This window comes from Scomber japonicus, chromosome 5 (genome assembly GCF_027409825.1).
Source record: "Scomber japonicus isolate fScoJap1 chromosome 5, fScoJap1.pri, whole genome shotgun sequence".
In the NCBI taxonomy this organism is placed as follows: domain Eukaryota; kingdom Metazoa; phylum Chordata; class Actinopteri; order Scombriformes; family Scombridae; genus Scomber; species Scomber japonicus.
In genome coordinates, this window is record NC_070582.1 from 17381200 (window position 1) to 17402142 (window position 20943).

The window sequence follows — 20943 nt, forward strand, 5'->3', positions numbered from 1 at the left end:
CATTTGACCAAATATACCCCGCCTTCACCTCATGGGGAACTCCCGAACTTTGACCTTTCTTTACAAAGACCAAGTTGACTTGTTCTACCAGGGACAACAGCCCATGAATATGGAGGGATTTTGAGAAAGTCAAAGAAATGAAAATACATCAAATTACAGTCATTTAATTCCAAACTTTCCCCATACATTTTATTTACATTCTTGAGTATTGCCATTGCTACATATCAACAAATCAAATTCTAAAACTATGCTCAGTAGACAAAAACTAAACGGCTATAGGACATGTCTATCTTGAATTCAGAATGCATTACAACTTGAAAATCCTGCATTCTGAGGGGGATTACAAGGTCTGATTCTTGAAGGAAAGATCAGATGAGCAAAAGCCAGTTGAGTATCATAGTTTCAACACACAAAAACCTGCTGTGACATTGACTTGAGATATGGTGTCCATTATGTCTTTACAGAATACTGCAAGGTGTCAATCAAAACTGAGCAGTAGTAGTGCAGTAGTAGAAGTAGTAGTAGTCGCAGTAATAGTGAAAGTGGAAGTACAGAGTAAAATCATACACAGATACAAGTCTTTCATTCAAGTACATGACAGGTTTAAATATGAAATATTCAAAGCCATACACATAGTGCAAAATAATATGAGGAAATTACCCTGTCCACATTTAGCTCTGTACAGTACATGACTAACAAGGTTTGGGTTTGGTAAAAAAAAAGAAAAAAAAAAAAAAGAAAAAACAACCAAAAAACACCCTTATGTCATCCTCAGAGTAGCAGAATGCTAAAATCTCATAATCATTGACCGTTTCTTAAATTTGGCCGATAGCTTTAGGGGAAAGTGTATAACTAAGTGTGAATAGTGAGTTAAGGTTAGTGTGGTAATACATTATTTCATTGCTCTCACCAGTGACACATGTAGAGTCTGCAAATGCATCTTCGCATCTATGCATAGGTTCCCCCTGTAATAAGAAGCTCGTAGGCAGGATCTCTGCTTCTGCGACACAGCACAACACACGCACACAGCATCCCCAGCATCTAGCAGGAAGACACACACAAACGTTTTACTTGTGGTTTTGGTTTTTGGTGAAAGAAAAAAAAAAAACCTTTAACCCCAATATTTTTGGGTGTGTTACTTCCCTTGGTGTCATGACTTAAGCAATATAAATATTAATAAAATCAGACGTGTTAAAAAGTCAGGATTTGTTGCGCTTCAAATCATTTTCTGTTAGGTGTGAAACCAAGCAAAGGCCAATGTACTGATTTTATGAGGTAGTTCAATGGTGACATCTTGCCTTTTTTAAAATGTATTATTATTTACTTACATACACAGCAGAGATGTCCAAAAGAACCCTTTAAAGGGTGGTCTTAAATTAAAGGGCTACATTTTTTAAATCTGAGAAATATTTTCTTTATGGTCTTGGAGGACAAAAACAAATATATTTTAGAGGTAAATTGGTACAATAATACATACAATTATAAGATTCACTAGTTTTCCTCATTACGCTGAACTTCACCTGCTACACAACTATATAAGTCAGGATAGAAATGCTACGATGGAGTCACAACTCAAAGTCCATAACGCCTGGATTAATAAGCATTCTTATCAAACACAGTTGATGCCCAATGAAATGAAATATCTTGATAAAAGTTACATACCTGGATGGCAGCAAACGTCAATGCAGTCCAGATGACATACATCATGATCTCCTTCAACTTCTTAACAACCAGAGCTTCACATCCCTACACACACACACACACACACACACACACACACACACACACACACACACACACACACACACAGACGGTGAATATATTTTAACATATATGAAACTGCAAAATCATTTTTAAAATGTCTGTCTGTGATTTGGAAACTTGAAAATGTAATGGTTGTTTTACTTCTTGGTAGAGATCTTCAGGATGAGTGAGGGACCCTGTGCAGCTTTGAGTAGTGGATTTGCAACAGCTGGTAGGTACGCTGTTGTTTTTTGACTTTTCGAACCAGTGTGTATACTTCCAGTCTGAGTAATTGTGGATCCCACAACACTGAAGCTGTACAAATGAAAACAATAAAAACTCAAGATCACTACCATAAAGATCATCATCACTTTATCTGGTTTACAAAGAGGACAGAGGAGTTTCTTTCCTCACCTGTCTCTGAACGTAGTCGATGGCGCGGCTAGGGGCGTTGCTGTTGGTGCCATTGTACTCATCGTATACTTTCTTGATGGAATTATTAACTTCATCTTCAACCTGGCAACGGTTAAGAAGGGGGAGTAAACATTTGACAACACATCTTTAATGGTGCAAGTTAGCAGATTAGATTGAGGTATCTACAACTGACAGATTGCTATGCTCTTATGGGTGTGTGTTATCAGGATTATCAACTGGGTAACAAGTTAAATGTGTTTCAACTTGTGTTTGACATTCTCACCTTTGCTCTGTAAATGTATCCGAGCACCACCACAGCCACTTCCGTCAAGAAAACCAGCAGGAGAATGACAACAAACTGTGGATTGAATTTCAAGATTTAGGAAGAACCAAGCTTTACTGCTTTACTGCCAAAAACACTTGAATAACTAACAATTAAAAAGTGGATTTGTCTGTTCAAGTTCAAGACAGGATACTACAACTTACTGGTTTTATGATTAAGGGCTTTGAGAGAACAGTTGAATCATAGGCTTTTGTGCAGTTTCATAATCTCTTTTTTATAACTATTTCATACCTTATGAAGTTTTGTGCTTCTACTATGACTATCAGTCAAGTCATGTTTGCAATTACCTGTTCTACCATATCCTGAAGTCCAACAGTGTCTTTAAGTTTTCAATATGATCAATATATTCTTTAATATCTTCACACTGTTCATCTTTTATTAATCATTTACTATAAGATAAGATAAGATATTCCTTTATTAGTCCCACAATGGGGAAATTTGCATTATTACAGCAGCAAGTGGACAGTAAAATAAAGTATAAGGGCAGCAATTAGAAAAAGAATAAAGAACAATCATAATATGTACAAAAACAATAAGAACAACAATAATAGTAAAAAAAAAAATAATAATAAAAAAGACCATCAGTAACAAAGTACTATTTTTATGTGTCACACCAAACTTACTAACCGTTGTCAGTCCACAGTAGCTCTCTCTCACTGTAGCACAGCATCCAATGAGCCCGATAATAAAAAGGAGGGCTCCAACTGCAATGATGATCACTGCTGGGATGAGAGTGTACATGTCTTCAAAGAAATGATCGTAGTCATCATACGTGATGAAGACATAGGCCCCGACATAACACAGGATACCAGCAGCAGCCTTTGGGTGACAAAAACATCAACAGTTATTTAAAGCCTCTGCACAAACACAAGCGTGAGAAACTCTGATGCGAGGCGATAGTGACTTTCTGTGGTGTCTGCTAAACTATTTATATATCAGACTGTATACAATATTTGGTGGTTGCTTTAAGCATGGTTACTAGTCAGTATATAACATGCGACAGCACACAATATATTATTAATTACAGTACAGTTATTGTCAATGTGGAAAAGTAAAGTCACAGAAAAATATTGTACTTTACTTAGTTTATTTGATAGCTCCAGCTAATACATAAAGTACATTTACACCAAAACATATATCAAATATATTCTATGGGCCAGACAAGATTTCAGTTCCACTCTAAGTGCCACAAATCTAAATATTTTGAAAACATGCATGTACTTCAGGTTTCTTCTGTGAATTACTACTATCCAACAATTCTATGAAGCATCCAATAAACAGGTATGATGAAAGAGAAACATGTGACAGAGCTCTGAGGATACTTCATCTTGCATTGTTTATCCTCATTAAAATACCTACACTGTTAATTATATTGACATTGGATCTGGATCTGTAGCTCACCACAATGACTCAAGGCAAACAAATTAAACTTTTTTTTTCTTAAATAGTTCATTTGTTTTCTGGCAGTAATTATCAGCATGCATGACTGATTTTTTTTAACAGCTGCTTGGTGGATTAAGTTACACACAGGGTAAAAAAAAAATGAAAGTCATAGTTTAGACAACAAGCAACACATTTTTGAGAAGATAAGGTTGTTTTTTAGGTACTCCTTTTAATAAGGGAATTGCGAGCAGATAGTCTATTCATGTAAACAACGACATGATATCTCTTTCCTGCTGTCCTCTCAAACTAATCCCTCCCTGGTTAAACAAAGGTCGGCTGCGGCAGCTAACACTTAGCTTTAGCTTAGCAGCTGACTGACAGCTAGCTAACCACTGCGCTGCTATGGCTGTGACGCACGTCCAGGAACCTCCAAACTCACCCAAAATATCAGGTTCAGGAAGACCAACACCGTCTTCGACGATGTGATGCCGCACTGCCCCATCATCAGTACGTGGATTTAATGCCGTACGTATTGGGAAAACTGTACAAGTTTCTAGTCAGACATGTCCCAGGCAGCTCCTACCGTCCATAACACAACTCCGCCTGTCACTCTCACTGAGGAGGCTGCACCAGGGCGCAGCGCCACCACCAATTCACCACTATGACCATAACAAACCATGAAGAAATACCCCCCCCCCCCCCCCCCCCTAACACAGAGGGCATTACTGAGCAGACAATAGTGTAATCATTTTATTCAGTTGAATACTGTACTTTGCTGGTGATATAGGCTATTCTAATAAACATTAAAAACAAAAAGCCACAACACCAACATGGCAATTAGAGTGCTTTGCTGACATCTAATGGCAGAATATATACATTTACTTTAACCTGCTTTATCTCCTCATTCATAGAACATATCTGGGATCATCAAAATTACCTCAAAAACCAATAGGTCTACTGCTGTAAAAATATAAATAGGGCCTACATAAAAGAAAAGAAAGAAAGAAAGAAGGAATTCAGAGTAAGAAGATGGGAAATGTACTTATCCAGAGCCAGAGATGTCACAAAATCATCTGTATGTGTACACTGTCACGATTTATACATATAACTTGATTGTGCACAATGGATGAGATCCCTCCAATGAGGATTTAAAGTGAAATATAATCAAATGATTTTGTCGCTGCTGGGCCTGAAAACACAATGAAATTAAACTATTTGAGAAGAAAAATAGATTAAATGACAATGTGGACAAGTATCTCAAAGGATGTATTATTTATATGAGGAAGAATGTAATGTAAGCCTTGCCTAAAAGCTCAGGATCACTTACAAAGTAAATGAAACCAAACCAGAGAAGGAGGCATTAAGGCATTATTTATGTTGCACACATACTGTAGATGAGATGGTCAGATTTTGTTGTCTTTATAGCTACAGGAAATATCACATTACATTTTTGTGAGCAATCATTTATTATATGAAGAGCATGTATATCAAGAAATGTACACAGAGGCACAATTATTTTTGTACACCAATATAGGAAGGGTGAAAAGCCAGAAATAAGTGAGCAAGACACATCTCATTCTTACTGCTGTATTTTCCCCCAAATATAATTACTGTAAAATACACACAAATCTCTATCTATACTAAGAATAATGTATCAACGTTCTATTTCACAACACTGATAAAACTGAAGTCAGCATGGGTGCCAAATATTTTGTCCCAGTGGCTGAAGTGTGGTGCAAAGTTGGTGTTGGGCTTCTGATGGTGCACATCATGTTTGCTGGGCCCTCCATAGATGCCAAATGGTATCAGACGAGATGTGGACCAGGGGAAATTGTAGCCGCAGTGATCCTCTATGGAAACGTAGACATGCAATATCATGAAGGTCCATGTGGTGAGTAAATGGCATCTCAGGATCACAGGGTTCAGGGTGGTCCAAAAGCCAACTGTAACCAGCTCCCAACCACCAAGACACTGAGTAGCCAGAGCAAAGGGGGATGAGTATTTATGATGGATGGCATGGAAAGTGACATACAGCCAGAGAATCCGGTGATGGAGCAGGTGCCAGATGAAGTATTGGAAGTCAAAGAGCAGGAGATTGCCGATCACTCCAGCTATCAGCTCCAGCAGAGATGGAGCCTGGTCTGGCAGGTCCACAGGTGGCCTCCATAGCCACTGAGCCACTGATGCTGGCAGTACAAGAAACACATGGTTGTACAGGGTGACACCTGCACAGTGCAGCAATGTGGAGGCTGTTGGCCGACGACTGGGTTGGATCTTAAATTGCTGGACCCATGCCCACCTGTCTCCTATGATGTCACAAACAAGAAAAGGAAGGCACAAGACAAAGTATGAGGACACGGTCAGAACGATGGGAAAGAGTGGAGATCTCAAATAGTCTTTGTAGTTGAACCTCAGGCTGTCCCACAGAGGCTGCAGCAAAGACTCGTTTCCTAAGTACCTTATCCAAAGCTCTACGCTGCTATCTGCAATATCCATCCTGAAGTAAAAATCACAAAGTGAATATCTTACAAATGTATGAGGAATGTAGATGTTCCAGCCAGAAACAGCGGCTATGGTAAAGGCTTTATCCCATGAGTGCCTGTTTGTGCTTGCTGTGTGGTATCAAGTGACAACTGGGTGCAACAAATTATTCATATATGTAAGTGGGAACTGGTAACATATATGCTGTACCTCTGTTGACAAATTCATTAGGTGTAAGATAGTCCTAAATATCACATTTTTCTCATTTTCTGTTGGTGCCGGTCAAGCAATTTAATTTTCCATGGCACAGGATCACAAGTACAAAAACGCTGGCATTGCTGCAGTTTTTTTCATTTAAAGGAAGACAGACTAACAAACAGGAGGAGAGAGCCACACACACACACACACACACACACACACACACACACACACACACACACACACACACACACACACATACACACATATATATTCTATAAAAAGGAGAGACACAAAGAACATGCAAGTCACACTGAATAAAATGTAAAAAATATAAACAGTTACAGTATACAAGGGCCTTTGGTGTGTGTTCAGGTGTACTGTTATACTGCTGTATATCACATCATGCAGTATAGTTTTTGATCAGGTATATTTGAATGTGAACCAAGTACACAATTTAGACAATATTTTGGCGGGAAAATAAAGTGAATACTAAATAAAAAAGTGCAACAGCTTTCTTTCTTTCTTTCTTTTTCTTTTCTATAAAAAAGAAAAATCATACTGCTGTGCCGGCTGCCCCCAGGGCCGGTCCAAACCCACCTGACTGTCCCCCATTTCTCAGATTATGAGAAAAAAATTATTTTATTTTATTCTTATTATTCTAAACATGAAAAGAAATTCAAATCATTTTTAAATTTCTCATCCCCTTTTGACCAGGAAAAAGAAAAACAGCTCGTATTTCAAATTAATCTTTTGTATTTTATAAAATGAAAATCAAATAACTTGTTGTTTGTTTTTCAGTACTCATTCCTGGAAAGAAACTCGAATGACCCTAAAAAATCCATAGACCCATTTAGTTATGCTAGAGATTTTGATCACATCATCATTCGGCCAACATAAGCAAGATGTCAGTAAAATACTCAGAGAAAAAAGAAATTTGAACATCTACAATTTTCTTGATAATTTGTCAAACTCTGGTAAGGAAGACCATGTGATATGACTGAAAACTCCATGACAGCTACACTAAATGGACTTGGTTGAAAGATTGGTTTACTGTTGTTGTTTCAAAGCTCAGGAGTGAACTTGAATCTCCACATTACACTCCCAACCTGTAGAGGGCGACACACTGTACTGCAGCATGTACTACAGAGATACACACAACAGCTTTTATGGTTTAGTCACTTGACAGGCAGCAGTTAAGGTCGGTTAAGGCCACTTTAGACTGTAATTTGAAGCTTTTAAACAGCTGTATTATCATTACACGGAATAAACCTTCAAGTGGACCCTCTGTGTGTATTTAAGGTATTGTCATCCATCCGCCAGCAATAACTATTGATATGAGTTTTGTGACGATCAGTTGACACTTCTCCTTTCCCTGACAGCGTACACTAAAGTTTAGTTAGTTCAGTAGATTTTCTGTGTATTATATTATCATTATCGGCTTTTCAAAATGACATGGTTAAATATCCAAACGACATACTACTATTATTGGGAGGAGTTTTCAATATAAATACAATATGTATATAATAAACTATATGTTCTGATTTTGATCCCCTTCTAGGTGAAATGTAACCAACTCTGACATTTACACATTAAGCAATAAAAGGTCACAGAGACATCAAATATATTTAACCATTTTGTGCAGGCATCTGGCAGATCACTAGATAATCAAATGTGTGTCGGCACCTGTTCATTTTGCCATAAAATTATGAATAGATAGATAGATAGATAGATAGATAGATAGATAGATATGGCCCTAGATGAGTCCATGTTGTTTTCAAAGCTGCCTGTTTTGTAGGGGTGTGACTGGAGTAAAACGTGACGATATTTGTCGTCGAGGTGAATGCTGTATCCAGGTATCCAAAAAAAAGAAGAACGGTTTTCTGTCGCTCATTCTCACGTCATGTCTTCTTGTTATAATGTCACTGTGTGGATCAATTCATCTTATTGTTCTAGTTTGTGAACTTTCAGCTATTATTGAGCCGCGAATGGCTGTGCTGCTCAGGTGTTCACATAATTTTGACCATGTAGTATATGTTTCATTATAAAAGTACACACTTCTCCAATGCATGTATAATGAGTCTGACTGTATTCATTCATTCAGGTGTTGAAATAATGGAGAATGGTGAAGGAGAGACAACAGGTGAATCAAAGCCAAGGCCTCTAACACAGCCGCTGTGCCGGTTCTTCTCTCAAGGGAGACACTGCAATTTTGGCAAGAAATGCAGATTTCTGCACGAAAGAGATGATGCCAAAGTTCATGAGAAGAAAGCAGACAGGACAGCCCGCCAGTCTGACATTGTGCCACACCACTCAGAGGTCCCTGGTAGAGATGTGGGGCACAGGCCTCCACCCAGTAATAACAACTCCAGGGCTGCCCCAGCAGCTGGCCGCCGTCCCTGCCGTTACTTTCTCTCAGGGCACTGCACCATGGAGGACAGATGTCGCTTCTGGCATCCACCACCTTTTCCTCCAGTAGATGACCAGCCTGTTTCTGGAAATCCTGCAAGACCTGTGCAGAGGATGCCAACAGTGCCCCGCCCCGACATCCTCAAGGAGGTCAAGCTGTGCGACCTGACAGAGGATGTCGCCAAGAAGCTACGAGACACAGAGATCAAGCAGCTGAAGAAGCGTTTTCCCAAAGACCAGCTCATTATTCAAGAACGGAGCGATGGCATGGTTACTTACTACAGGGTGACTGTAGAGGCCTCTGATCCAGACTGGGTAAACATTTTCCTCCTTCAATCTTCTCCCTGCTCTTGATCCCCAAGAGATTAGAGGCAAAATCTGCCCCAATCAACACAGAGGGAAACTGTTGTGATATAATTCAGGAAGAAACACCAAAGGGGAAATTGGGTAAAGCAGTCATTAAACATTGCAATTTTGGCTCATTTGAAAACCAGCGATTTCGAAAGCGAAATATGGCCAGAATCCAGAAGTTTTTTGTTTTTTTTAACTTGCTTTTGGTCTGATAACTTGATGAATTTGTTCTATATTATTATATGGACATATACTGACTCAGCATTCTAACTTACAGCCTTTTGATCTGAAAGAAATTGACATCATGGTGAGCTTTCCAGACAATTACCCTCAGGAGGTAAGTAAGACTAAAACTTTTATTTACAATGAGTGTTATGTAATATACGTATGTAACTCTAACAGCTCTTTATCATATTGATCATTTTCTGTAGATTTTCACCTTGGACATACCATTAGACCAGAATCTGCCACCAGTGATGTCAAGGTAAAAGCATTTCCAGTTTATTCCTAACATGTAATGTTTTGAATTAATGACAATCATTTCATTCATCATACATTTTGGCTATGTAGACATGTACAGCAAGCATCATGTGAGTGGCTTCAGGCCAAGCATGCAACCAATCAGCTTCTGGGAAAAGTAGAGCTGCTCTTTCGGCCATTTCTTCGATGGCTAGATCGTAGTATGGAGAGACTGTTCACTGAAGGAGCCAGACAGGTGAGAGCGACTGCACCTCACTTTTATCTGCGTTTGTGAACACATCAAATTATAACACTGATTGGAAAATGTTCTCTTGTTTCGATTTTTTTTTTGCAGTTAAAAAAAGACGTTGATTTAGAAAAAGCTGGATTGCAGTTCATACCCTATCAGGAGCTCCAGGCAACAGTGTGTGAAAGACCTGATGATGCAGAAGAGGGTGCCAGTGATGAAGGAGAAGCTGAAAACACAGAAGACGAGAGGAAAGTGGAGGGAGGACAGGAGGGTCCAGGTTGTGATGACAGACAGCAGCAGGATGATGAGGAGGAGAAAGTCAGTCATGCAGTGGAAAACATTAAGATCAGTGATCCCCGCAGAGGCACAGAGGTGAAGCTGCTGGGACTGAGGCTCGGAGAGAACACCGCTACTGTAGTGGCCAGACAGATCACAGTTTGTCTTCAGTGTAATAGGTAAGGAAAGAGTGCAATATATCATTTCTTCACAAATTAGAGTCGTTTATTTAATTTGACTCTGTGATGTATGCGTGCTGTCTGCAGGTGTAAGGTAACTGCAGACCTGACACTGACTGGAAGGACACCATGCACAGCTCAGTGTGAAAAGTGCAGTGCAAACATCAACGCTGCATTCAGGCCCTGCATGCTGCACCATTACAGTGATATTTTGGGATACCTGGACTTGCATAATACAACACCTGCTGACCTTGTGCTTCAAGACTGTGACCTGACTGTGGGATGCCTCAGCTGCTCCCAGGATGGCCCTATCCAGGTGATTAAACATGTCCTTCTTGTCACTGCATGTCTGTTTTTTTGTGAAATTCAGCGACATGACTCAATGAGCTCTTGAAAATAATCTTTGTATGTCTTTATTTTTCCTCAGAATGTTTCTTATGGGCAAACAAAGGAGTTTAATTGTGAACACTGCCACAGCAAACTCAGCATCCTGGCTGAGAGCACAAGATTCCAGTATATACAGCCACGTGCCAACAAAACAGGTTAGAACTCACCTACAATTGCTTTCCAAGGGATCAGCATAAGCTTAAGATCTTACATAAATGAACTGCCACAGTTGGCTGCCTGGCCATTGTTTCCTCACATTAAAGTTACACAGTGGATGAAAACCTGTAAATATGAATATACATACAAATCTTTATATATTTACATTTATTTACCAAAGCAAATATATAAATAATTTGTGTGTGTGCGTGTGCGTGTGTATGTGTAGGTTCTAGTGCCTCTGCTGTTGGTTATAAGACTATAAGAGATCCTGCTGTGCAAAAGGGGAAGCCACTGCCAGAAAAAGGAACATGTAAACATTATAAACAGAGCCATCGCTGGTTAAGGTATGATCCTCAATATGCACTGTTATCTCATTTCACATGTCTGATGCATGTTGGAGCTCTGAGAAGTACATGCAGAAGTAAGTGAAAGCTCTGTGCCCACATCCTCAGGTTCCCCTGCTGCGGTCGGGCATACCCCTGTGATGTGTGCCATGACGAGGACCAGGACCACCCCATGGAACTTGCCACAAGGATGATCTGTGGCCACTGTGCCAAAGAGCAGGTGAACAGTCAGACACAAGGCTGATGTTGGACCTTCACTTGGAATGTGGGCATTTCCTGAATTGAATCCCCATACTGTTTTATTTTTGCAGCCGTATAACAATGGGAAGCCTTGCATCTGTTGTGGAAGCATGATGACGAGAGGCACACGCACCAGCCACTGGGAGGGAGGATTGGGATGCAGAAGCAAAGTCAAAATGAACAAGTAAATCTACCTAAAGACATCAGAGTTAACATTTTAGAATTTGACTACTATTATTATAAGTGATGAAAACATAACAGTCAAATATTGAGTTAATTAGAAAAGATTTGTTTCAGTGGTGTCTTTTTCCTCTCTCTTCAGAAATGATCGACAAAAATATGCCAACACCAACAAGACGATTTCAAGGAAGGCAGCTGGTGACAAGAAGTAGATGGTGGAGAAGAGAATTATTGACAATTATTGAATTATTAATTATTAATCCACGATTTCAATAAAATAGTTTATTTTCCCAAATAAATCATGTTATAATGATCATTCAGTGTGAATATGAGAAGTGTTAATATTTAAAAATTAAAAAACATTTATGTGAATTGAGTTGGATGACTAATTGTAAAACTACATGTGTTATTACATACAGTATAATAAGATGCAATTAGTAAAGAAGAAATGCATTCAGGTTATTTGGTCAGAACATACTGTATTAAAAGATAAGACTGCACCAAATGAAGGGCAGGAAAATCGATGCAGCCTTAAATCACCCCAGAGTCAAAAATGATATCACAACTTTCAATATCAATGGACTAATAATACAAAATATAGAGTTGTTTCTGTGTGAAAAATGGTGAGGGATACTTTATTGAAAGCAGTGTGATAAATGTCCTTGAGGTATGCTGACATATTTCAGCTGAACAATGTCATTAACAATAAAATACAGGTTTGTGGTTCACTTGGAATATGTTTGGAAATTTCTAGAGCAAAATGACTGTTCCTCAACTTTAAACTTGAGAGATTTCACTTTTAGAATGAAATGCTTGGATCCTCCTCACCTCTATGTACTGAAAATGTTAGACCTTGTACCGTTTGATACACTGAGGCCCTAGGGTTTAGCGATTTGTTGTGTCTAACTCATGTTCTTGAATAGTTAATCTTCTTGTGAAGGTCTGTTTGTTGCCATTGAGCAGCTGGGGGAAAAAAGCCATTGGACTGTTCTGATTAAGAGGAAAGCCCCCTCTGTTGAACTGCACTATATAAAGGAGGGAATCTGTCTATATTCTGAAACTAGAAACAGCTGCATGCAGTGGTACCCCAAGAAGATGATGAACATCAGTGAGCCCCCTTTGCAGCTTCTGCCCTCCAGGGCCTCGGACCGTCTGCTGCAGCCTCTCTGGGATTATGTGCTTTTTCACCACCTGCCTCTCATTTCGTCTCCTTTTTTCCCAGTCATCATTGCTTTTTCCAGCTATGTATTCTTCAGTGCACCTTTTACTGTACTGGATCTCCTGGGAGAAAAGGTGCCTTTCCTCTATCAGTACAAGATCCAACCGGACAGAAAGCCAACAGTTAGAATGATGGCTACCAGTTTCCTGACAGCATTTTATAACCACATTTTCTTTGTTCTTCCAACTGTAATAATAAGCATGTTCATACTGCCTGCACCAATAATACCACAGGATGCTCCTACTCTGTATGAGGTATTCATTGATGGACTGGCTATGCTTCTCCTCTTTGACACTCAGTACTATATTTGGCATTACATTCATCACAAGCATTCTCAGCTTTACCGATGGATCCATGCAATCCACCATGAATATGTGGCACCCTTCTCTTGGTCTACTGAGATGCTCAGCATCCCAGAACTGATGACTGTGGGACTCTGGAGCAACCAGGACCCGATTCTTTTAAAGTGTCACCCACTGACCACATGGTGCGCCACAGTATTCAGCATCTGGATGTCTGTAGAGGACCACATAGGCTATGACCTACCCTGGACCCTCAATCACCTGGTGCCTTTTGGACTGCTGGGTGGTGCACCAGCTCATGACATGCACCACCAGCTGCCGAGCAGCAACTTTGCACCTTTCTTCAGCCACTGGGACAGAATCTTTGGTACTGCTGTCCCTCTGAAGAAAAAAGCTATGAGAAGATATGAAGACAAGTGAATGTAATGTAAATACTGCATGTTCAGTGTTACTTCTTTGATGTCAACACATTATTTGCCTTTGTCAAATCCATATTTTTCTATTTTAATTGCATTGTCTGTAATTTTATAGTAGTCGTTCTGCCACCTTTCAGCTCCGAGATTGATTTGCAAGCAAATTTTTTACTGGTTAAATCAAATTGCAATAAAATATACAAATATAACTGTTGAAAAATTTTTCATGTTTTTTTACTGATTAAAGCATTATGTTTGTCAACTTGTGTTTTTGTCTTGTTCTGCAATATGGTATAAACTTTACGTAAATTAACACATTCAATACATCCCTGCATGTCACATTTGCATAATCACACATCATTTAAGTCATTCTAGTGAGGGAAAATTAACAGTCATTACTTACAATTGCAAAGTATAAAATCCTGTGAACTTCCTGCTCTTGCTTTTCTCACAATCCTCTTACATAATATAAAATCCTGAAAAGAGAATTACTCAGCAATATTTTGCTTACAAATTCCACAAAGGAATAAGGAGCTTTTGAACAAGAAAACTAAGAGGTATTAGGGCTAACCAGTGCATGAGCTTTGACTGGTCAAATGTTCAAAACTGACTTGTGGTATATGTCGCAAAAATGACACAGCAAAAAAGGGAAACGATGAGAAAACTTACAGGAAATGCACTTGGAGACCAGGAATAATATTGAGAGCAACACTTGGTAATATCTATCTATGAACTATCCATATTTCATCATGGTACTGAATCTTTCTACAATGGCCAATAACACACACAAAAAGGTTTAATACATGATTAAATACATTTGTCAAAGAAAGTATAACAGTGCTATTAAAGTTCAGTGAAGACTTTTATTTAAATACTGCACAAACATGTTGGCAATTTGTCCTGTGTTCTCTGTCGGGTGCATCTTGGTGTAGCTGATAAACTGGCGCCGTAATTTCCGCAGCTCTGCCATGTTGATGTTCCTGGTAAGCTCTATGTTCAACATCAGGTTAAGGACATTAGAATACAAGTCTGTGTCTGTGTATGTGTGTGTGTGTGTGTGTGTGTGTGTAAGCTGCTCTCCCATAAAGACAAGATGTATTTTTCCTACACTGATGAAGCTATAACTTACAGTCTTAAAGTATCTAAAGGTCACAGTATCATATCTCAACCTTTGAGGACAATAAAATGAAACAAGTCAAAGTACTGAAGGTTACTGACATCATTTTAAATTCAAACTCTGCACCAGTGCAAAACCTTAAGTTAGTTTCTGCCTGGATCGACATGTTCAAAGGAGAAAATCAAAGTGTTTGCTTCTGAGAAAGTCTGACACAGTGCAGCTGCCAATAAAATCCACTAATCTATGTAATTTAGTTTCTCTCCTCCTAACACATCCCACAGAATGTTATTACTGGCGAGACCTTTAAGGTTGATCAGTTGCTGTGCTTCAATTTAGGTTCTTTGATGGACATGCATTCATTCACCTATCCCTTTTAACAAGTCCAGTCATTTAATATACAACAGTTAGCCCCCCCATAGGAGAGGAAATATGACTTTCCTTGGGAGGTAGAAAATGAGTCAGCATCACAGGGAATATAAACTTTAGACAATCATTAACTGTGAAATATCACTGCTACCTGACTTATGAGGTTACAAATATATAAACATCTGTTAATGTATAAGGTTAAAAATGTTTTTGTTTTTTGGAGGGAGAAAAGGTGGACATGCGTGAAAAAGGATATCTTTTCTGTAGCTCCTGGAACTGAAATGAGATCCCCAGGAACACTTGTCTTCTGTGCGTTAAAAATGGCCTGAAAAACACAACAACAAAAAACACCTTTTTTAAAATAACATAGTGGTGCACTCGATAGCAAATAAAGGGAAGACAGCAGGTGATTTTTCTTATTGACTGACAGCAATTAGCAGACACAACCAATCAGAGACACATCAATAGGACGGTAAATCGTTACAGGATGGGATGTATTTACAAAAATTGGCCATACAACCACAAAGGAACATTGACGTCAACCAGTGTAGCAGATTTTAGACAATTTCTTCATTAGGTTGAGATCATTTTTTACCTTATTTAACAGTTATTCTATTTTATGTGTCTGTATGTAAGTGTGTGTTTGAACAGAGTGAATGGATACAGTTTTCTTTAATGAGAGATAGCAAATTTCATTGTATGTGAACATGCAATGGCAATAAAGGTATTCATTCATTGTGATATAAACATGTTGTCAGTGATCATATTGACAGATATCTTTAATATTCCTCCATTTGTAACATTTATAACATACTGCTATGTGCTGACATATGGTTTTAAATTATGTTTTTTTGACCCAGCACTTTGAAAGGACGCACTGATGGCACTTTACCTTTTTACTGTTATTATGTTGTGTCTGACCTGTTTGTTTGTTTTCTGTGGATGAAGCCAAAATCACTTAAACTGTGAACCAAATCTACTTTCGGGTACAAGTTACCATACCTTACCTTATTCAGGGATTCTGACATCAATCCTCTGATGACTGGATGACATTATTATAGCATCAAAAAATTCGCTTTCTTATGTGGTCTGCAATATATTGATGGAATAAATAGACAACTCAGTCTCAGAATCAATGAATGTAAGAGTACACTGCAGGATCAATCTCAGGACATGTGTTGCTATACATTTCCAGAGCGTCACCAAGTCACGTTGACTCGTCATAGTGAAGGAAAAAAGCACTGGTGTATTTATTAACATTGACGATAACTCAGTCCCATTTAAGTACCCCAGTAATCACCCCCAGGCCAGTGAGCAAGTTCAATATCTGGACCCTACATGTTATTAGTTCCACCTGTGCTTTTCGTACTGTGACGTTAAACTGTCTTCTGTGACAAAGGCTCATAATCCCCAGCTGCCAGGACGTGGTCAAATATATAACATCCTTGTAGTCTAAACCTCACACGAACGTGGCCTCGCTCTGTAAATGGGTGATGTCAAGGTTACCTCAGTATTAGTATACCATTGTCTTCTACTTTTGAAAACAACTCTTGTGCTGTAATTATTTGCCTACATACTGACTCTCTTTTATGTTTTTGTCTGCCTGTTGCTTTGGATGTTAGTGGGCTTTAAATGATACGCTTTGTGCTTAATTACTTAAGGTTTTGCTCAACAGTAGAATTTTTTAAATTCTGAATTTTATCATCTTAAATTTTGGCATAAAACAAAAATAAATAAATAAATAGTTCCACAAAAACAAAGGATAAAAAAAAAAACTTAGTGAATAATAAATGAACATCAAATCCAAAAGAACAGATAACACATACCATCAACATATCTTGTGTGATCTTGTCCAGCTCATACAAGAAGTTTGAAGATGACAGTGGTTGCTGCAGAGAAACATGAGAACATATACCATAAAAAAGACAGCATGGCAGAACATACTTCTATATGTACCAAATACTGTTTAAAAGGTGCAGTGTGTAGGATTCAGTGGAAACTATTTAATGGTGCGGTTTCAGACTGCAACAAACTGAATTACCCCCTTTCCCATGAGCAAGTGTTTGGTTTGCCCGCTCTGGGCTACTGTAGAAACATGTTAGTAGAGTAGAGTAAGAGGACCCTGTAGATATAAAGGGTTCATTCTAAACTAGCAGAAACACAACAATTCTTATTTTCAGGTGATTATACACCAATTAAAACATACTGAATATTAGATCATTTTTTCCCAATAGACCCCCCTAAATCTTACACACTGGACCTTTAACTTTGCATAAAAAAAATGTAAATTAAAAAGGAGGAATGTGTATGTTTGTATGTCCTTTACACTTTGCGTAGACTGGTTTGGAGGAGGTGCTTTTCTTTTAAAAATTGCATCAGAGATGTCCTCAAATGGAAGTGTGTCGTCTTTGAGGATGGTGAAAAGAGGACTGTCCCATCGGTTTCTGGAGTCTGGAGCTTCAAATCTCAGCACTAAAGCATCAAAGCTACAAAAGACAAACCAGATGTCAGTCAAACAAAACAAATATATTGAATGATGATCATTTTTGTAATGGCATGATTAAAAAAAAAACTCTAATTTTTAAACCCTATCTACATGTCACTCACAGGTCCTGGGTGTACTGCTCAGCAGCGTCTCTGTTGGTATTCCATGTTGAGCTCACTTCATCTGATGTCAAACAGTATACCTTCACAAAAATATGGAACATTTAGAGTTGTGTTGTTGGAGGATTTTTTCCCCAGATGTTACAAATGCATAGTAATTTCTCTTGTGTACTTACCAGGCAGTGTGGTGTCTGTGCATGTTTAATGAGACAGAACAGTTCATAGCGGTAGCCTGTAAGATATTTCAATTTTAAGAAGGTAGAAGCATACCGAAAAAAAAAGTTGCAATCAAGAATCTGCTATTTTGTTTTTACCTTTAATGTAATTTAAAGAATCAAAAATGACGATGTCATCCTTGTTGACCTTCCTAAAACAAACAGATAAACATTAAACACTGTGAAGAACAGAGCGGGGTCTAGTCCTGAAACTGAAGGAACCCACCTCTCTACTTCAGCTTTCAGAGCTGCTCTGGTATTTTTTTCCTTTTGGGAATCTGCAACATATCAAACAATATTTGCACACATTACTGGAGATGTAGTTTGATTTCTACAGACCCTGTTTTTTAACAGTCATCTTTGATATAGGACTATTCATTTGTGATATAAAACAACAGTTGATAGGTATTCTGACAACGCCCCTCACAATTTCCCAGAACCCAAATAGACATGGTGCTTGCTTGTTTGCCTGTCTGAAAAACAAAACCCAACCGGAAACCCAACATTTAGTTTACTGCAGAGATGTTAGAGAAAACTTTTCAGCTGATTGATTACTGAACTAGTTTATTTAAAAGCTTCAATTTGAACTAAAAATGAATTAAACTGAATGTCTTGTGTAAAGATAAGACTGACTGACACTGTCCTGTCACACCAAACTCCATTCAAAGTCCTGTCGGCTCAGTCCCTAAATACTACTCTGTCCAAATCCTCTACAAAAAATGTTGTCTTTATATCCAGCTGGTTCCCCTGTTTATCATCACAGTTAGTAGCTTCAGTTAGCCACACAGGAGCTAATCCATATATTTACTGTCATACTGCTGTTTAGGATAGAGCTAACATGTAGAAAATACTGTTTTTATTATATGTTTTTATAATTAAAAAGTTGATAAAACCCGACAGCCAGCCTCGCATACACTTAACATCTGAATGTAGTTAACATAGCTGGCTCAACTTGCCTGCATACACAGAGTTTCTCTCCACGCCCAGAGCTTCATCTCCCACAATGTGAACTTGTCGACCTGACTTCTGTTCAAAATACCCCTTCAGCTCTTCTGCTCTCCGTGTTTTACCACTGCAGGGGTAACCACACATCACTATTAGAGGCATAGTAAGTGTGTATTATCAGACAGTCCAGTCTAAGATGTGATGATAACAAGCATGTTGCTGCTTTCTTTCGCTCGTCTTAAACAGCTTTTAGATGCATTACTGCCACCTTGTGGATTGGAGTATATTGTGTTTTCTAAACAAATGTGAATAAAGGAAAATAGTCTGTGTCAGAGTCTCTAAAGCAGGGTGCGAGCTATCTCATGGCTTTCAGGGGAGTAATGTCCATACTGAGTGAATTAGTAATGAAAAAACCCCATGAATCAATCATACATCAACAATAGCCCAATTTTACCCATGATCCATGGTGATGAACATACAGAAAAATAGAAATGCATGGCAGTAGTAGCATTGTCAATATTTTAGAGACCCAACACAACATTTCATGAATCATGTTTTTGAGGGGAGCTCATGTCTTATTAAGAGAAGCCAAGCTGTCCCTGACTCCCCTGTAGATTGCACCCTGCCCTCTCATAACGTCTAGTCAATGAAATAGCTACTGGTGAAATTAAATCCACAAAGTGAAGACCATTTCTCTGACTTTTCTTTTAGAGCTGTATTAGTATCTCCGTCCACTCTTCCTGCCATTTCTTTTTAATTTCTGATCTGATTATACATCAATCCTTAGTCTTGTTATATTTTACAACCATATGCTACTTATGTGTTTTTCTTGTTGCTCTTTTTGCATATTTATCTGCCAGGTCATTTCCATCCACACATGAATTTGATTTCTATTATGCTGCAAATTTTCCCCCAGATATGATGATTAAAAACAAACAAAACCAAAAAGAGGCACCAATAAGTTATTTAATTATTACACTGACTGTTCCCCGGATATTTTTAATATTATGTCAACATTCTTTTAAATCATAGAAATAAACACTTTAGTTGTGTTAATACAATACAGTAGAATATTTCAAAGTGAAAATCAGCAGAAAAGGCTGACTCAGGTCCAGCTTTCAGCACTAGTTTATTAACAGAAGAAAATATTGCAGACTGACATAACATTGTGATATACAATGTAACTTATCACACTGAAATATATGTAAATGTATTTATACAAGAGCTTTATTTGTCACAAGATTTTAAAACGCCTCTTCATCTGTGGGAGTTCATATTGTTACAGTACATATGTAACAAGTTGGTTGAAATGCTCCTCAAGCAGGATCCACTTGTCCTCTGAATGAATGGAAAACATATCATCAGTTGTTTAAGCAATAATAACAATAAATGATGATGAGGATAATATTAATAAACTGACATGTCCATTGTCTGTTTCCGTTGTGCTTGTTGGGTAGTTTTCAGCATCTGAATGAGTAGTGACTGCAGGTCCTTCACTCTGTACGCAGGACTAACAGCTCTGACTTCAGTGGGAACATTTACATCCTCAAAGGCAGACTCCATGAAGGAACTGTCAACCACACTTTTCTTGCCCATGAAATGTCCTAAGTAAACACAAAATAAAAAAGAAAACTGATAGAAAATATTTGTTAAAAACTGCAAAATCATGGAACATAATTGACATACTTTTTCTTACCTGTTGCCCAAAGATTCCCTCTTGGATTCACCTTGATCTTTGAAACTTTGTTTCTCAGCTCAGTTAAATCAAGAGTCATTGAAGACGTAATTGCGATGTAAGAGATGAGGATGAAAGACAGGAATCCTGCTCTGCAGATCTTTGTCAATGTGCCTCTCATTCCTCAAACGTGTTTGATGCAATTTAATTCCAGCTAATTAAAATCTCTTTGCTGTTCTGTCTCTTTGGGGACAGACAGTTATACTGCTTTATCCTATATAGCAATATTAA

General features: G+C 38.3%; 6 protein-coding genes across 6 annotated transcripts; 2 read left to right on the plus strand and 4 right to left on the minus strand.

Moving 5' to 3' along the window:
• Positions 1–172: 172 nt before the first annotated feature.
• On the minus strand, positions 173–4480 carry tspan3a (tetraspanin 3a). The gene is made up of 7 exons (XM_053318758.1): positions 4323–4480; positions 3128–3319; positions 2441–2515; positions 2158–2259; positions 1906–2058; positions 1663–1746; positions 173–1041 (listed from the first exon to the last, which is right to left on the minus strand). Exons 1-7 carry the CDS (start codon positions 4386–4388, stop codon positions 949–951), a joined length of 765 nt encoding a protein of 254 aa, XP_053174733.1. The 5' UTR covers positions 4389–4480; the 3' UTR covers positions 173–948.
• Positions 4481–5545: 1065 nt separating this feature from the next.
• On the minus strand, positions 5546–6379 carry ch25hl1.2 (cholesterol 25-hydroxylase like 1, tandem duplicate 2). Its single transcript, XM_053319906.1, has one exon. It carries the CDS (start codon positions 6377–6379, stop codon positions 5546–5548), a length of 834 nt encoding a protein of 277 aa, XP_053175881.1.
• Positions 6380–7722: 1343 nt separating this feature from the next.
• si:dkey-24l11.2 (uncharacterized protein LOC100034462 homolog) lies at positions 7723–12143 on the plus strand. Its single transcript, XM_053319255.1, has 12 exons — positions 7723–7864; positions 8667–9286; positions 9600–9659; positions 9754–9806; positions 9893–10037; positions 10137–10486; positions 10574–10802; positions 10914–11028; positions 11259–11376; positions 11485–11596; positions 11688–11800; positions 11939–12143. Exons 2-12 carry the CDS (start codon positions 8678–8680, stop codon positions 12006–12008), a joined length of 1974 nt encoding a protein of 657 aa, XP_053175230.1. The 5' UTR covers positions 7723–7864; positions 8667–8677; the 3' UTR covers positions 12009–12143.
• A 748-nt stretch (positions 12144–12891) lies between these two features.
• Positions 12892–13737, plus strand: ch25hl1.1 (cholesterol 25-hydroxylase like 1, tandem duplicate 1). The gene has a single exon (XM_053319908.1). The coding sequence runs from the start codon at positions 12892–12894 to the stop codon at positions 13735–13737; it is 846 nt and encodes a 281-aa protein (XP_053175883.1).
• An 843-nt stretch (positions 13738–14580) lies between these two features.
• kti12 (KTI12 chromatin associated homolog) lies at positions 14581–19213 on the minus strand. The gene is made up of 9 exons (XM_053319293.1): positions 18989–19213; positions 18259–18310; positions 18132–18184; positions 17994–18049; positions 17821–17900; positions 17540–17699; positions 17040–17102; positions 15467–15538; positions 14581–14721 (listed from the first exon to the last, which is right to left on the minus strand). The coding sequence occupies exons 1-9, from the start codon at positions 19137–19139 to the stop codon at positions 14581–14583; spliced, it is 828 nt and encodes a 275-aa protein (XP_053175268.1). The 5' UTR covers positions 19140–19213.
• Positions 19214–20293: 1080 nt separating this feature from the next.
• nmba (neuromedin Ba) lies at positions 20294–20833 on the minus strand. The gene is made up of 3 exons (XM_053319909.1): positions 20674–20833; positions 20398–20581; positions 20294–20315 (listed from the first exon to the last, which is right to left on the minus strand). The coding sequence occupies exons 1-3, from the start codon at positions 20831–20833 to the stop codon at positions 20294–20296; spliced, it is 366 nt and encodes a 121-aa protein (XP_053175884.1).
• Positions 20834–20943: the final 110 nt, after the last annotated feature.

What these genes read in the sequence shown, in the direction of transcription:
- si:dkey-24l11.2 (XM_053319255.1), top strand. Translation starts at nt 8,678, where the DNA reads ATGGAGAATGGTGAAGGAGAGACAACAGGTGAATCAAAGCCAAGGCCT. An exon ending in CAGACAATTACCCTCAGGAG is followed by an intron (nt 9,660 to 9,753) that starts GTAAGTAAGACT and finishes CATTTTCTGTAG; the next exon opens with ATTTTCACCTTGGACATACC. An exon ending in AGCAAAGTCAAAATGAACAA is followed by an intron (nt 11,801 to 11,938) that starts GTAAATCTACCT and finishes CTCTCTCTTCAG; the next exon opens with AAATGATCGACAAAAATATG.
- kti12 (XM_053319293.1), bottom strand. Translation starts at nt 19,139, where the DNA reads ATGCCTCTAATAGTGATGTGTGGTTACCCCTGCAGTGGTAAAACACGG. An exon ending in CTGAAAGCTGAAGTAGAGAG is followed by an intron (nt 18,185 to 18,258) that starts GTGGGTTCCTTC and finishes TGTTTGTTTTAG; the next exon opens with GAAGGTCAACAAGGATGACA. An exon ending in CAGGAGCTACAGAAAAGATA is followed by an intron (nt 14,722 to 15,466) that starts TCCTTTTTCACG and finishes ATGTTGAACATA; the next exon opens with GAGCTTACCAGGAACATCAA.
- ch25hl1.1 (XM_053319908.1), top strand. Translation starts at nt 12,892, where the DNA reads ATGATGAACATCAGTGAGCCCCCTTTGCAGCTTCTGCCCTCCAGGGCC.
- ch25hl1.2 (XM_053319906.1), bottom strand. Translation starts at nt 6,379, where the DNA reads ATGGATATTGCAGATAGCAGCGTAGAGCTTTGGATAAGGTACTTAGGA.
- nmba (XM_053319909.1), bottom strand. Translation starts at nt 20,833, where the DNA reads ATGAGAGGCACATTGACAAAGATCTGCAGAGCAGGATTCCTGTCTTTC. An exon ending in AGGGAATCTTTGGGCAACAG is followed by an intron (nt 20,582 to 20,673) that starts GTAAGAAAAAGT and finishes GTGTTTACTTAG; the next exon opens with GACATTTCATGGGCAAGAAA. An exon ending in CGGAAACAGACAATGGACAT is followed by an intron (nt 20,316 to 20,397) that starts GTCAGTTTATTA and finishes CCATTCATTCAG; the next exon opens with AGGACAAGTGGATCCTGCTT.
- tspan3a (XM_053318758.1), bottom strand. Translation starts at nt 4,388, where the DNA reads ATGATGGGGCAGTGCGGCATCACATCGTCGAAGACGGTGTTGGTCTTC. An exon ending in GCTACTGTGGACTGACAACG is followed by an intron (nt 2,516 to 3,127) that starts GTTAGTAAGTTT and finishes TTCAATCCACAG; the next exon opens with TTTGTTGTCATTCTCCTGCT. An exon ending in TCGACTACGTTCAGAGACAG is followed by an intron (nt 2,059 to 2,157) that starts GTGAGGAAAGAA and finishes TCATTTGTACAG; the next exon opens with CTTCAGTGTTGTGGGATCCA.